This window comes from Myxine glutinosa, chromosome 1, assembly GCF_964187855.1.
Source record: "Myxine glutinosa chromosome 1, kmMyxGlut1.1, whole genome shotgun sequence".
Classification (NCBI taxonomy): Eukaryota; Metazoa; Chordata; class Myxini; order Myxiniformes; family Myxinidae; genus Myxine; species Myxine glutinosa.
The window spans coordinates 127,856,290-127,870,754 of record NC_136261.1 but is presented as its reverse complement, the minus strand read 5'-3'; the positions used below and the strand labels follow the sequence as shown (position 1 = coordinate 127,870,754).

At 45.2% G+C, this 14,465-nt stretch overlaps 1 protein-coding gene across 2 annotated transcripts in view; it reads left to right on the top strand.

The window, feature by feature from the left end:
* The window catches only part of PPWD1 (peptidylprolyl isomerase domain and WD repeat containing 1), a 101,485-nt gene that overhangs the window by 66,193 nt on the left and 20,827 nt on the right, over positions 1 to 14,465 (top strand). For both annotated transcript variants that reach the window (XM_078777010.1, XM_078777014.1), the window contains 4 exons: positions 2,390 to 2,579; positions 8,335 to 8,510; positions 9,302 to 9,383; positions 9,523 to 9,705. In XM_078777010.1, the coding sequence (XP_078633136.1) occupies positions 2,390 to 2,579; positions 8,335 to 8,510; positions 9,302 to 9,383; positions 9,523 to 9,705 (631 nt within the window). The remainder of the gene's footprint in view (positions 1 to 2,389; positions 2,580 to 8,334; positions 8,511 to 9,301; positions 9,384 to 9,522; positions 9,706 to 14,465) is intronic.

The following is a 14,465-nucleotide window of genomic DNA, read 5'->3' as shown; positions in this document are numbered from 1 at the left end:
TCCCTTCCATTTGATTCTCTTGAGCGGCCATTCTGTTTTCTACCCCCATTAACCCATGTTTCACCCCTTCTATCCCATTGTCTAACCCCTCTAATTTCTTGTCTAATCCCTCACCGGTACCCCTCGCTTCGTCCCTCATTACCCACAATTGCTCACCCTGAGCATCCATCCGGTTCCCCATTACCCCCAATTGGTCCTCCAATCGCTCACCCTGAGCATCCATCCGGTTCCCCAACCGCTCACCCAATCGCTCAATTTGGCTCTCCATACTCATCTGTACAGCTGCCTGTAACTGCGCAATGAGGGCCTGCATGTCAATCGGCTGCATGTTAAAGCCCGTTGATACAGCGGCCTCGGCTACCACGCGCTCTTGCGAGGCGCCATTTTGCGCGCCCGCTACTTCGTGCGTGACGGCGCTATTTTGCGAACCTGCCGCCCTCACTGCTTCGCTCTCCTCTTGTCCCTCAATTTGGTCCTGGATCGACCCTACCTCACTCTCCTTTACCGGACCCCAGCTGTCTTGACCCGCCATAGCGCGACTTTCAAAATTCGGTTTTTTTTTATTTTCGTAAAACAAATTCAAATTTCGCCGTTATAATTTCGCGCGGGAAACGCGCTCCGAATCGATTCTACTTGTTACAAATTTGGGCCTAATAACGCGCGGGAAACGCGCTCCGAATCGATTCTACTTGTTACAAATTTGGGCCTAATAACGCGCGGGAAACGCGCTCCGAATCGATTCTACTTGTTACAAATTTGGGCCTAATAAATTTAGTCCCGGGTTCGAATTCCACTCCTCGACACCAATTGTTGCAGACGTGGCTTAGATGTTATTTTACCGAGCGGTTTTGGGATGACCACGTCTGCACAAGTTACCGATTATACTCGAAGTTGACTAGTCGCGCTATGCTAGGTCAATGAAGGAACAGACACACGGCTGGGTTTCAAATGACACGACTCCAAGGGTTCAGTTCTCAAGACCTCCGGAGGAGATTATATTCGTTACGGAAGGTCAGATTACAGGGACGAGAGGGACAGCAAAGGAAGATAGGCACTTAGACACAACCTTATATTAACCCCAACAGACGACAGGTAAACGGGACAAGGCTGACTCACACGGGGGTTGATGGCAGGAAAGCGGTTGTCGATGGCTCCAGGTGCACCTGGGCTCAGGGCAGGATCGACCCGGTCCGGTCCAGAGATGCGGAAGGTTGCACAGCGCTCGAGGTGGCGTCTTTTCTCTCCAGGCTGGGGGCGCATCTGACGTCACATCCGGCGCGGGGCCGCGTATATCCGGCGGGGAGTGACACGCCCTCGGCTCGTTAGCTCCGCCTCGTGGAATCGGCACGTTGCTTCTCATTGGGTGCGTGCGGGGGGGTTACCGGCTCCGCCCTTGACGAGGAGCTGACAAGGAGCCCCTTTGTGGTAACCCCGTGGAGCGCATGGTCTGGAGCGCGTTGTCTGGAGCGCATTGTCGATGGCGGCTAACCGAGCCGGTGGGAGGACGCACACTCCCCCCCCGCGCAGCGCCGTGCCCCTCTGTTGTTGTAGACGGGGAAGAAGATGGGAGGAGGTATGGGAAAGGTCCTAAACTCACTACTGGTGCCATATAATCACATTCTGGTGCAACGAAGAGTCATAATTAATGGAAACGAGGCCTTAACTGACATAGACTAAGAATAACTAGCAAGATGTCCGAAAGTTGTCTACGTGTGGTGCGGTGGACCTGGGCACGACATTTAATGGGGGAATAAGGGGAAGGTCGGCTCTACTGATTGTTGTTTACAGACAATGGGACTAGGGAATGGGGGATTGGGGATAGTTGGGGAGTATTGGGGAAATAGGGGAATATTTACAAGCGGATATGGAGGCCAAATTCCATATTCGCAACAATATATATATATATATATATATATATATATATATATTATATAGACATATATATAGACATATATATTTTCACCAAAGTCTAATCAATTAATTGTTACCCACTCAACCTGTCCACAAATAATTTCCTCAGAATCTGCCCGTAACCTTTGGAGATATCCTGCCCACAGGCAGACAGATAAACAGGGTTGAAGACATAACCTCCATCCACCTTCAGTGGTGGAAGTAATTATGCTTTCATTTGCCATTTTTAGTTATTCTATCATGTGCACATCAAAGGTTATTATGAAAGTTCAAAGTTCCACAAGGACTTTATGGACACCCTAAAGATGCCCACTGTAAAGGTTTTGCATGTTTCTTCTTAAGAATAACTTTGGAGAAGTGAAAAAAAAAAAATTAAGCCCATGGAAGAGAGGTCACAGAGGGTTTTATGATAATGTGACTGATCGCAGTTGGCTCGTTGTACCATGTTTGAGTTGGTGTGTTGGTGTGTGTCCATCAGATGTGTACGCATTCTGGGAAAACAGGACAATATACGAGTGCTGCAGTTGGCACTGTGGCAGGGCCCAACCCATGCCTTTCGAGCTGCACTCACAATTGAGATGAGAGCCTCAGATAACCCTGCTTTGCAGGCGACTGCTGGCGACCCAACACTTTTCTGCTCGGCATACAAGAAAAATCGTTTCTATATGGTAATGTCTGAATCCTCCGTCATATCAGCCTTTTTTTCCTAATACCTTCTCTTTGGTCATTTCTGAGGCTTCCAATGAAGGAAAGCAAAGCTGTGTATGAATGTGGTTGAGATCGATGAAGCAGTTCCTTGGCCAGGTGTTGTTCCACGGCCAGGCCTAAAGGTTCTGTATCCTTTATTAGGGGATTCAGCCTATCTAGAAAGTTGTTCACACATATGTGGGAATCAATGTGAAGCCAGACTTGGGCATGTGAAGTCAGACAGTGATATTTGCATTGTTTAATTACTCTATTTAGAAATGTTACACGCAACATTTTCAGAAATATGGAGAGATTGTGGGAATAAATAATGAGAGAAAACTGCATCAAAAATAAGGGAGTATACAATACAGACTCTCCTCGAGTTGCGACGTAGGCGACTTACGACGACTCGCACTTACGACCGTCGCAAAAATCTCAGTTGCTCCTTGTGCCTCGCGCTGACAACATCCCTTACGCTCCATCGCCTATAAGTGTCTGTGTACCGTACTGCCATCATCATGTCTCGCAAGAGGAAGAGTGCATCCACTGATGGATCGGAGAAAAAGAAGAGGAAGGCGATCGACCTGGAGTTGAAGATGAAAATAATCGTGCATCTCGAGAACGGTAAAAGCGTGGCCGCCATCTTACATGACTTAGGCCTCTCACATTCGACGGTGTCCACCATCTTTAAGGATAAACACGCATCTGAGAAGCTGTGAAGGGATCGGCGCCCATGATAGCCATGATACCATCGGCGCCCATGATACCATCATCACCAAGAAGCGACAAGGGCCTATCCATGAAATGGAGAAGATGTTGATGACGTGGATGGAGGACCAGCTGCAGAAACGTGTGCCGCTAAGTTTGCTGACAATCCAGGCGAAGGCTAGGAGCATCTTTGAGACCCGAAAGGAGCGTGGGGGAGAGGATTACTCCGAAACGTTCACCGCCAGCCACGGCTGGTTCCAACGTTTCAAAAGAAGATTCAATCTTCACAACGTGAGATTGAGTGGAGAGGCTGATCGTGCAGATGTCGGCGCAGCTGAGAAGTTCCAGTATTTTGTTTTATGTACCTGTATTTTTTAAAGCTTTAAAAAAAAAGTAAAACGCATTGTAATGTCAGTCTATTTCAACCCTTTTATTTATTTTACTTATTGTACAGTGTATGGATTGGATTGGATTATGGGATTTTTACTGTATGACTTTTAACAAATGGTGCTATCGTGGAATGCGGACTTGGAAATATGTAATAAGTAAAACATAAGTCCATGAGGGGTGATTCGACTTGCGACCTGCTTGTCGGAACGTAACCCCGTCATAACTCGAGGAGAGTCTGTAGTTGTATGTGATAGTTGTTTTTATAAAGACTTCCTGAAATTGTTTTTGGAAGTGGTAGTGGTCGTGATTGTATCAATCTTAGGTATTCACAATTGTTATATGTGGTGGATTTATGGGACCTCGTAAACCTTTGTAGAAAGTGCTTCAAGGTCATTGTATTTTTGAATTATTATTTTAATACTCAGAATGTCGTGATGCTATCATGAATTGTTATTATCAATTGTTTGTGTTTTTGTTGCATTGTGATGGTCATGTGATGTTGATGTGTTTGTATTAATATTTTACGTAAAACTAACAAAAGTGCCCGTCCTCGGTGAATGGAAAAGCTGGCCATGGTGGTGGCGAGAATAACCACAGGAGGTGACAGTCAGGTAGTTGCCCAGGAAAATTCAATCCATCCTGTAGTGCTCAACTTCACCAAAGGTGGCGCTATTCAAACTAACTGCAACATTGAGGAAATACTGTAAACCTCATCATTGTTCCTGGGGGTTTCCTGGCAGCCAAAGGAGCTGCTAACCCTGCTAAGATCTCATTTGCAAAGTTCATTGAAAGTGTCCTCAAAGGAGAGCGACAGTGGCCACATCCTGATGATTGTAGCCGTGATTGGTACCTATAACAGCACTGAGGTCAGCACAAAAAAGAATGGGGAATAGGAATGAGAAAAATATTGAGTGTGATGACAAAGCTATGGAAACATGAAAGTATCAGTGAATCGATCAAAATTAAATAAAGAAAAGCCCTAATTTTCCAGTTTGCAACATACAGTGCATGTATGAAACATGGACATTAAATGCAATGGATCAAAGGAAATTTCAGACTTTTGAGTTGTGGTGCAGTGGTGTTGGCAATAAGCTACGGTGTAGCCAACAGACACCAGAAGAGCCAATGTAAGTGTAATAGAGGGGATTGGGCAATTACTAACGAGTTTCAGACTAATACCAGACTTGGTGGTACTGTGGTTGGAGCACCTGCTTTGACTGTGGAAGTTAGGTGGTTCTCGCCCAACCCCGACGGAGTCATACCAGACTTTATAAATGGTAGGTGCTGCTTCTACGCTTGATGCAAAGTATTTGGGGAGGATAGAGCACGGATAGCATCCCATCCCTGGGGGTAGCATCCCATTTGGAGACGGGGAAGTGGTGGGGTATCTCGGCTTGAATAATTCCCTGCTAACTGCGGAGAGAAAAGGTGTGTGTGTGTGTGTGTGTGTGTGTGTGTGTGTGTGTGTGTGTGTGTGTGTGTGTGTGTGTGTGTGTGTGTGTGTGTGTGTGTGTGTGTGTGTGTGTGTGTGTGTGTGTCAGTCAGCATGTGTCAGCTCTTTCATTAGTCTTTGAAATGTCAGAGAAAAAAAAAAAAGACGGACATAATAGAAGAAAAAGAAAAAGCTCATGGATGTGAACCATAATAGATGGAAGAAAATTACTATGATGGGATATGTCAAAGACAGAAGCAGAGGCAGACCACGGTTAAGAAAGACAGATGTTATAATAAAAATCAAATGGGCATGTCAGTGAATGAATGTTTGAGAAAGAGCTTCGAATCATGTGAAGTGGCATAATCTCATCTTTGACGTCAACTGATCAATGATGAAAATGGGGCATTTAAGGGTGGGGCATGATTTGGTCGATAAACATTTTTGTTTCATTTTGGGTTTGCTTTGGGATCGTTTTCTAACAACGTGTTGTAACGTGTTCTGATATCCATTTGTGCAAAATAACTTTTTCATCCATTCGGCATGATTTGTTCAGTCATCCGAATCGGCAAGTGTGTTCCTTGATCTTGGCGTTGGTGTGCCTGACGTTGGTGTGCCTTCCTGCAAGGTGTGGCATAGCCGTGTGGGCTGTCTCAATCACCAATCATGTACCAATGATGATTTTGATGATGCGAACAGCTGAGGTGTGCACGTCCGCTGCATAAAATGTTCCCCTCCCGCCCACACCCCGCCCCTCCCTTCTCCCCCAAGCGATTCTCAAGTTACTGAAAGAATAAGGGGAAATGGAATAAAAACTGGCCTTTGTGTTCTTGACCGGACAGACATGCGCACCTAAAAGCAGCCTCTGGTGTAGCACAGAAGAGAAAAAGAAAAGCATCGTGTCACGTTCTTTGTTTTTTTTTGTTTTTTTTAATGTTTGTGTTTATTCATGGATGAATTGACAGCTTGTCTGAAATTTGCAGATTCTAAAATGAGCTGATATGTTTTCTGTAAAGAACAAACTATTCTCCATGATTTTGATTTAATGTGGCAGATATTGCAACAGGATGAAGGATGGGAGGGCTGAATGAGTATGTATGCAAGATGACAATCCAGATAGAAGCGGTTGGGGGGATAGAAATAGTTTGATGGTGTTTGGACAGCACACATGGCAGAGTCCGGTTACATTTGAAAGAATTTTCAGCGCTTTTCAGTCAGAAGGACCGTCGGGGTGATCCTTCACACCTCCCCCTGAGGTCCTCTCCATCACAGATGCCGGTGTTGGGCAAATTGGATTTGCTACACGTGGTGTCAAGAGATGGGTGAGTATATGAGATATAGCAAAGGTTATGGGCACTGACAACACCCTTGCTGTGGTGCTGAAGACTTGTGCTCCAGAACTTACGACACCCCTAGCCAAGTTGGTTCAGTACAGCCCGGATACCGGCATCACTCCGACAATATGGAAAATTACCCATGTGTGTACTGTCCACAAAAAGCGGGGCAAATCCAAACCAGCCAATTATTGCCCTATCAGTCTACTTACTGCCCTATCAGTAAAACTCTTTAGTGACTTGAGTTGTCCCTTACACAAAGGAAGATGGTTGTGGTTGTTAGAGGCCAACCATCTCAGCCCCAATAGATCACTGCAAGAGCTTCTCATGGCAGTGCCCTAGGTCCAACTTATCTTCACCTGCTTTATCAATGACCTTCCGTTCATCATAAGGTCAGAGGTGGGTCTGTTTGCTGATGATTGCGCAGTGTTCAGCTCCATTCGTATTACCTTAGTTGGATAACAGAGCAGTCCATGTGTGCATGCAGCAAGAGCTGAACAATATCCAGACGTGGGTTGATCAGTGGCAACGACCATTTTTATCACACAAGTGCCAGGCAATGACCATCTCTGACAAAAGAGAGCCTATCCTCTTCCCCCATGCCATTTGATGGCATTCCCATTACTGAGTCCACTATGAATTTCCTGCGGGTACCTTTTGATGAGAAACTCGACTGAAACTGCCACATATATCTGTGGCTACTAGAGTAGGTCTGTGGCTGGGTATTCCGTGGTGAGTGACTCCGTGGTGTAGTGGTGTAGTGGTCTTGGGGACATGAACCTCAAACTCTTCCCAGTGGAGAAAAGAGATATCTTTCATTTACTTGTAGAATATTGATTGGCACCTTTCCCACTGGCTACAACATTCACCACCGGTGTACCGCAGCCGCAAAATATACTATTTACAGGATGCACTACAATAACTTGCCAGGTTTTCTTTTGGAGCAGCACTTAAACCTGCAACCTCCACCAATGAGAAGGACAAAGCCAGCAGGTTCATGGGAATGCCATCACTTCCAGTTTCCCCTCCAAGGCATACACTGTTCTGATTTGGACATATACCACTATACCAGCATTCCTTCGTCATCATCTATCTATAATTCCAGTAATCTCTGTGTGTATGTGTGTGTGTATGTGTGTGTGTCGTTTGTCTGTGACCGCTGTTTCTCGACAACCACGGGTCCGATATACTTGAAACTTGCCAGGTATATTGCTGGGGACCTGAGGATGTGCCTTTTCAAGGTTTCATATTAATCGGAGAAGTAGTTACCGAGCTATGGCGATTTATTTACCCGTACTCGCAAGCCATTCGCTTTGGCTTTGCGAATGGACCAAACCATTTCATGTAAATAGAGGGGGGGGGGGGGGGGGTTCTACCGTACTCGCAAGCCGTTCGCTTTGGCTTTGCGAATGGACCAAACCATTTCATGTAAATAGAGGGGGGGATTGTCACCGTACTCGCAAGCCGTTCGCTTTGGCTTTGCGAATGGACCAAACCATTTCATGTAAATAGAGGGGGGGGATATAATTTTAGATATATATATAGTACGGGCATGCCCTAGTTGGTTATAAATCTTGGAACACCTTACAAGATAACATTGTTGTGGTACCTACACCATATCGACTACAGCGACTTAAGAAGGCACACCACCACTTTAATGGCACCTGGGAATAGGTGATAAATGCCAGCAACACATATATATATATATACCCATAATTAAAAAAATTAAAATATAAAAAAAACGTTTTTTGTTGTTTGTGGAAGTTATCCTTATGTAGTCTTCCTCCTTCAAGAACCCAATCCATCTACCCCCTCTTTTCCTCTTCCCCACTCACTGCTAACACTCAAATATTTTCTCTCCTGCACATCTAGTTCACACGCCGGGAATCGGATGATGTGAAGGGCGCAGAACGGGATATCCTAAATGAAAGGCCCAGCAAGGACGAGGTGATGGCAGTGGCCCAATCTGAGGGTGTGCGGAAGGTGTCCGATGCTGCTGTCATCCACACCACTCTTGGAGACATCCACCTCAAACTCTTCCCAGTGGAGTGAGGAGATCTCTTTCATTTACTTGCGGAATTTTAGCCACAGTGAAGACTGATGTCCACACTGGTTTATTGTTTTTATAAATTGTCGGAAATTTTTTTCGATCAATTTTACAGTCTCGTGTTTAGCGTAATTCGTCATGCTCTGTTGGTTAAATATAATTCTATTTATATATGGATGAATTGACAGCATGTCTGGAATTTACAAATTCTAAAAAAAAAAAATTTGTTTTGTGTAAAGAGCAAATGTTATCGCTGATTCCTGGATTATGGTGATGCACCTGATGTGGAAAGACTATTGTGTAAGGTGAATATGCTGCTGGCAAAGTAAGCAGTTTACGTCTTTTTGACTATCATATCTTGCTGGTGACACCTGGAAGCAGAAACGTCCAAGTTGGACACTTCAAATGCTGAGATTGAACATTGCCTCTTCATGGTCGTTGTTTTCTATTTTACCTCTATTATTATTCTGCTTTCGGCTAGGGGTGGTTGAGATCTTCCATTATTCAAAGAAGAAAAAACAACATATATATATATATATATATATATATGAGATCAACACCTACACCTGCACACCGACACACCACACCTACATACACACACACCCACGGACACACAATTCTTAGCTTGCACACATCCATTAGAGGTATTCGTCTTTGGGAATATCTGTCTCTGTACCTCATGAACACTTCTGCATGGAAGGCCATCAGAATTCTATCTTAAGTTGTATTACACCCAGTGCAGATTAACTTTTTTAAGTGACAGTTTTCCTTGAAAAATGTTTTTTTTTTCAGGTGTCCTAAGACCGTCGAGAATTTTTGCACCCACAGCAAGAACGGCTATTACAATGGACACATTTTCCACCGCGTTATCAAGGTGTCTTGCCACATTTATTCCGCTGGTTTCCAAATATCAGCTCTCCTGTTGCTGTTGATTTATATCCTATTGTGGGATCCATTGTTGCCTTGTATGTATTTGCGCAAAAAGCACAAACTTTGTCTTAACTCTTTTGCAGGGCTTCATGGTGCAGACCGGCGATCCGACTGGGACGGGCATGGACGGTGAGAGCATCTGGGGAGGGGAGTTTCAGGACGAGTTCAACCATAATCTCCGCCATGATCGTCCGTATACTCTGAGCATGGCCAACGCAGGCCCCAACACCAATGGCTCGCAGTTCTTCATCATTGTCGTGCCCACCGTATGTAACACATTGCGTACTTTTATTTTAAATTACGTGGTTACTTTTAATAATAATTTTGCTTTGCTCATTTTTTGGTGTGGGACTAGGCTCATGGAAGGGCCCACGTATGCAAACCGAGTGGGAAGCAAGACATAAATGTACACGGTATTGACGGACAGCATTTCCAGTTTGGAGCTATATGATGTGATCGAAGGTAGTGGTATCAAATTATATTTCTGCACACAGGAATAATGAGAACAAACAAAATTAAAGGAGTAAACTTCTTGGGTTTATGGAATGCTTTCAAAGTGGTCCATAATTTCTACTCTCAAAGCGGGCATTGGTATTTTTTTTTGTTATTTAATTTATTAGGTCTCAAAAGTGGTGGATGGAATAAAAAAAACAAAAGAATCCAGATTTTTTTTTTTTTTTTGTATACTGAATCGAGGCTCGTGAAAGAGCTAACATTTATTTCACAAACAAATCAACCAGACAAACAAAATATACAAAAAGAGGGAGCGGAAGACAAGATGGGGAGAGAAGGGGAAGCACACAACCACAACATTTGAGAGCAGGGAGAAGTGTGGGAGGGAGAGGGCTTGGGGGCAGGAGGCGTGGGAAGGGGGGGGGGGGGCGGGTGGGAGAAGTATAAAACACAAGGGGACCGAAATTAGCGGGGGTAGAAAAGATCAAGGTTTTGGATGGGGGAGGATAAGAGATGGTGGTGAACAGCTGTTTTAAAGACCTGGAGGGTGGAGTGGGATTGAAGAGAGCGAGGGAGTTTGTTCCAGAGGCGGGAGAAAAGAGGAATGAAGGAGTGAAGGTGAGCAGAAAGTCTTGATTTTGGCAGTTTAACCATAAGAGGGTTGCAGGCAGATCTTGTGCGACCTGTAGGAATATTTGGGGGACAGAGCCCAGAGAGGGCTGGGGGCGCAAGGCCAGAGAGGAGTCGGTAGAAGACGGAAAGACCACCAACCTGCCTGCGGTGAGTGAGTGAAAGGCCCTTGGAGTTAGCTTCATCGCGGGAGATTCCAATGATTCTGAACGCTTTGGTTTCAACAGCGTGAAGACGGGCTAGGTGTGAGGCAGGAGCACCAGACCAGAGGGGAGAGCAGTATTCCATAGAGCTGCGGATGAAAGCCTTGTATGTGGTGAGGAGCTCAGGTGTGCCAAGGAAGGACTTCGCACGACGGAGGATGCCCAGTCGGCGACTGGCTGTGGAGGCCAGATTTGAAATGTGGTTTTCCCAGGAAAGATCATGGCAAATAGTGAGACCCAAAAGCTTGAGTGACAGAACTTCTTGGAGAGGATTATTCAGAAAGTGGATGGGAGGGTTTTCCAGTCGGTCTTTTCGGAGAGACATCGTAAGAGTGTGAGATTTATCAGGATTGAAAGACATGTTCCATTTGTTTGCCCAGTCTGTGATTTTGTCCAGGTCTGCAGAGAGTGAGGAGGCTGCAGACTGTCGATCTGAGGGATGAGGAATGGAGCGACAGAGAGTAGAGTCGTCAGCAAAGAGATAGAGAGGATTTTCAAGAGAGTCAGAGAGATCATTGATGAAGACCAGAAAAAGCACAGGGCCCAGAACACTACCTTGGGGAACTCCAGCCTGAACAGGTAGAGGAGATGAGAGAAACCCATTCAGGGCCACACGTTGACTACGACCAGAGAGGAAGTCCGCCAGCCATGCGTGGAGATTCCCATGGATACCAAAGGAGGAGGGTTGGTGAGCAGAGCAGGGTGCCAGACCGTATCGAAGGCACGTGAAATGTCAAGGGAGACGGCTCTAATTTCCTGTTTGGCGTTGAGGACCCCCATCCATTGTTGAGAAAGCAGAAGCAGCATGTCCAGAGTAGAGTGACCAGGTCTGAAACCAAATTGATGATCAGAGATCAAGCCATTGGAGAAGAGGAAAGATTTCATATCTGAAGCAATGATGGATTCCATGACTTTGCTGATAATTGGGAGAAGGCTGATTGGTCTGTAGTTGCTGGGATCTGTTTTTGCACCTTTTTTGTGCAAAGCGGTGATGTTGGCTGATTTCCAAGCAGATGGCAGATGACCTTGAGCAAAAGAGAGGGTGAAGACAACAGAAAGAGGGAGTGAAAGAGCGGAAGCACATGATTTTAGGACCCGTGGGCTGATGCCGTCAGGACCAGTTGCAGAATCAGAGTCGAGGGTTGACAGACACTTTTCCACCTTGTCAGGAGGAAAGGACACAGAGTCCAGGAGCAGCTGGGTACGACTGGGTACGGTGGGTACAGAGAGGGATGGGTTTGGGACACAAGATTTAGGGGCAAACACAGAGTTGAGGCATTCAGCTTTTTCACGTGCGGAGTCAGCCGTTAAGCCGTTTGAGGTGAGGGAGGGGATGGAGGGGGAACAAACACCAGAAACAGATTTGACCAGACGCCACCAGGATTTGGAAGAGGGAGACAGATAAGAGAGTTCAGTCTTGAGAACGGTGAGATATTGTTTCCTGGCTCTCCTGAGGGTGGACACACACTTGTTTCGGGCTTTGTGAAAGGAAATGAGATTTCCTTCCGTTGGATTTGCTTTCCAGGAGACGAAAGCAAGTTGTTTCAGGGCAACAGCCTCACCACAAGATTATCCACCTTGTTTATTATCCACCACAAGATTATCCACGTACCATGGGCGGGTGGAAGGGTATGACAACTGAAGACGAGATGGGATAAATCTGTGCATGAGAGAGAGCAATTTACTTTGAAATGATGAAAAAATCTCGTGCTGTAGATCTCACACAAAGCAAAAAATAGATTATATTGGTATCTCAGATAGATGTGCTATTTCACTTTATATAACTTAAATTGCTTCATAATAAATATGTTTATTCAAACCTGGTTATATTGACCTCCTGCAAATGGTGAGCTGGGTGGATATGGTCAAATCTCTCACCTCGACGGTCACCAATCTAGCGAAAGGTAGTTGGTGGGACCATATGTCATCCACCGGCAAATTTCAAAAGATCTTTACTTCGGTTTCAAACTTAAGAGTAACTCCAACGAGCCTGCCACCTACCATACGTTTGTCGGTTTGAAAGGATTGGGGGCCAAGTGAGACTCTTGACGAACCACCACGTTTGTAACGTCCTAACGAGGGGGTTTCCCATTGGCTGCGTCTTTATCCTGCCGCAATTTACCTTTCCCAATTCTGGACCACACACCAAACCAACATTTCACAGGTGAATACAGAGTTTATTAAAGAAAACCGGGAGGGAAGACAAAGAAGCAATGTTACAACAAATAGAAACCCCGTATGGACTACAACCCCCGCTCCTATGAATAAACCCGTCGGCTAATGCGATAAGTTAATGGCCTATGAAATCACAAATGGGAGACAAATAGAGGAAGACGAGACTGAAAGAAACCCGTCCATGCGCTATGTTTGAGCATGGTGGTTGTGCTTCCTACGGGAGTGGTGAGCTTCGTGTGGGTGAGACTTGCTGCGTCCTGGTCGGGGTTTCTGCTGGCATTTTTGCCCAGATCATGCTACATCCTCTCTCGTGCTGTTTGGGGGATACAGAGCTGTTCCTCACTTCATTCCTCATGCAGGTCTGGTTTTGCCCTTTGCAGCCTTGATGCTTTGTTGTCACCTTGGTGCGTCTCTTGAGAACCACTCGCTGCAACCCTCCTGAGCAAGACATTCATACCCATCTCACACAAAGCACAAAATAGCCTGATCTGCCTTTTATAAGATGTCAGCAAGCAGGCGTGGTTTTGAGACCTTTGAATCGTCTCTCCTCGTCAGGCAGGGCGATTTTTGCCTCATCTCCACATGATCCTCGGACCGTTCACTTGCACTGTTCCGTGCTCAAGAGGACGACGATGTTAAAAGGACATATTGACAGATACCGAAGAGGAACGATTTAGTGAGTTAAGTCCAGGGATGGTAGGTGCTGGGACACATACATAATGTTGGGAGCACATTGGATTCTGCTAAAACGCTCTTCAACACATGATCTATCAGCTCGCACAGAAACCAAACACTTGTACTACATATTTATTTATGAAACATTTATTCTATATTGCTCACATTAGCCCCAATAGCCGTCCCCGCACCAATATGTTTATGACACGCTACCTGATTATATTGTTTTGCTGAGTGAAACTCATTACTTACTTCAACTTTGAAGTTAATTACCTCTGCCACAAATGTGGACAGTTATGTTTTTATCCCTATTTGTCTGTCTGTCGGAAGGATATCTCAAAGACAGATGGATTTGGACGAGATTTGGTGGACAGGTTGGTTGTGTGATTAGGATAAAAAGATTCGATTTTGGTGAAGATCCGAATACGGATCTGGATACAAGATTTTTTAAAATTTCTTTCTCAAGTGATTCTTTACCATTGAGAGATGGGGCCAAAAATGGTATATAGCATGATATTTCAAAAAGTTGTGCACAGATTCGGATGAAACTTGGTGGATGAGTTGGGGAGGTGACAAGAACAAGCCGATTAGATTTTGTTAAGGATGCGGATCCGGCCTATCGGTGGGATACACAACGTAAACTGTTCAGCCTGGCGAGGTATGCTCTCCACCGAGTGCCGTTCTAATTCTATCGTTTGTAAGTAGTGCCTTTGAGTTGTGTGGAGTGGATTGGTTTCACAAAGGCATTTGTTATGATTAAAACACTTTTTCTGCCCCGGTGTTCTCTTGGCTGTATTGTGGAGCATTCCATTCATGGAAAACGTTTAACTGGCTGTCGTATCTCCACTGGCTTACAAGAGTTTATATTCCTCAACATCTTTTGACCAAAG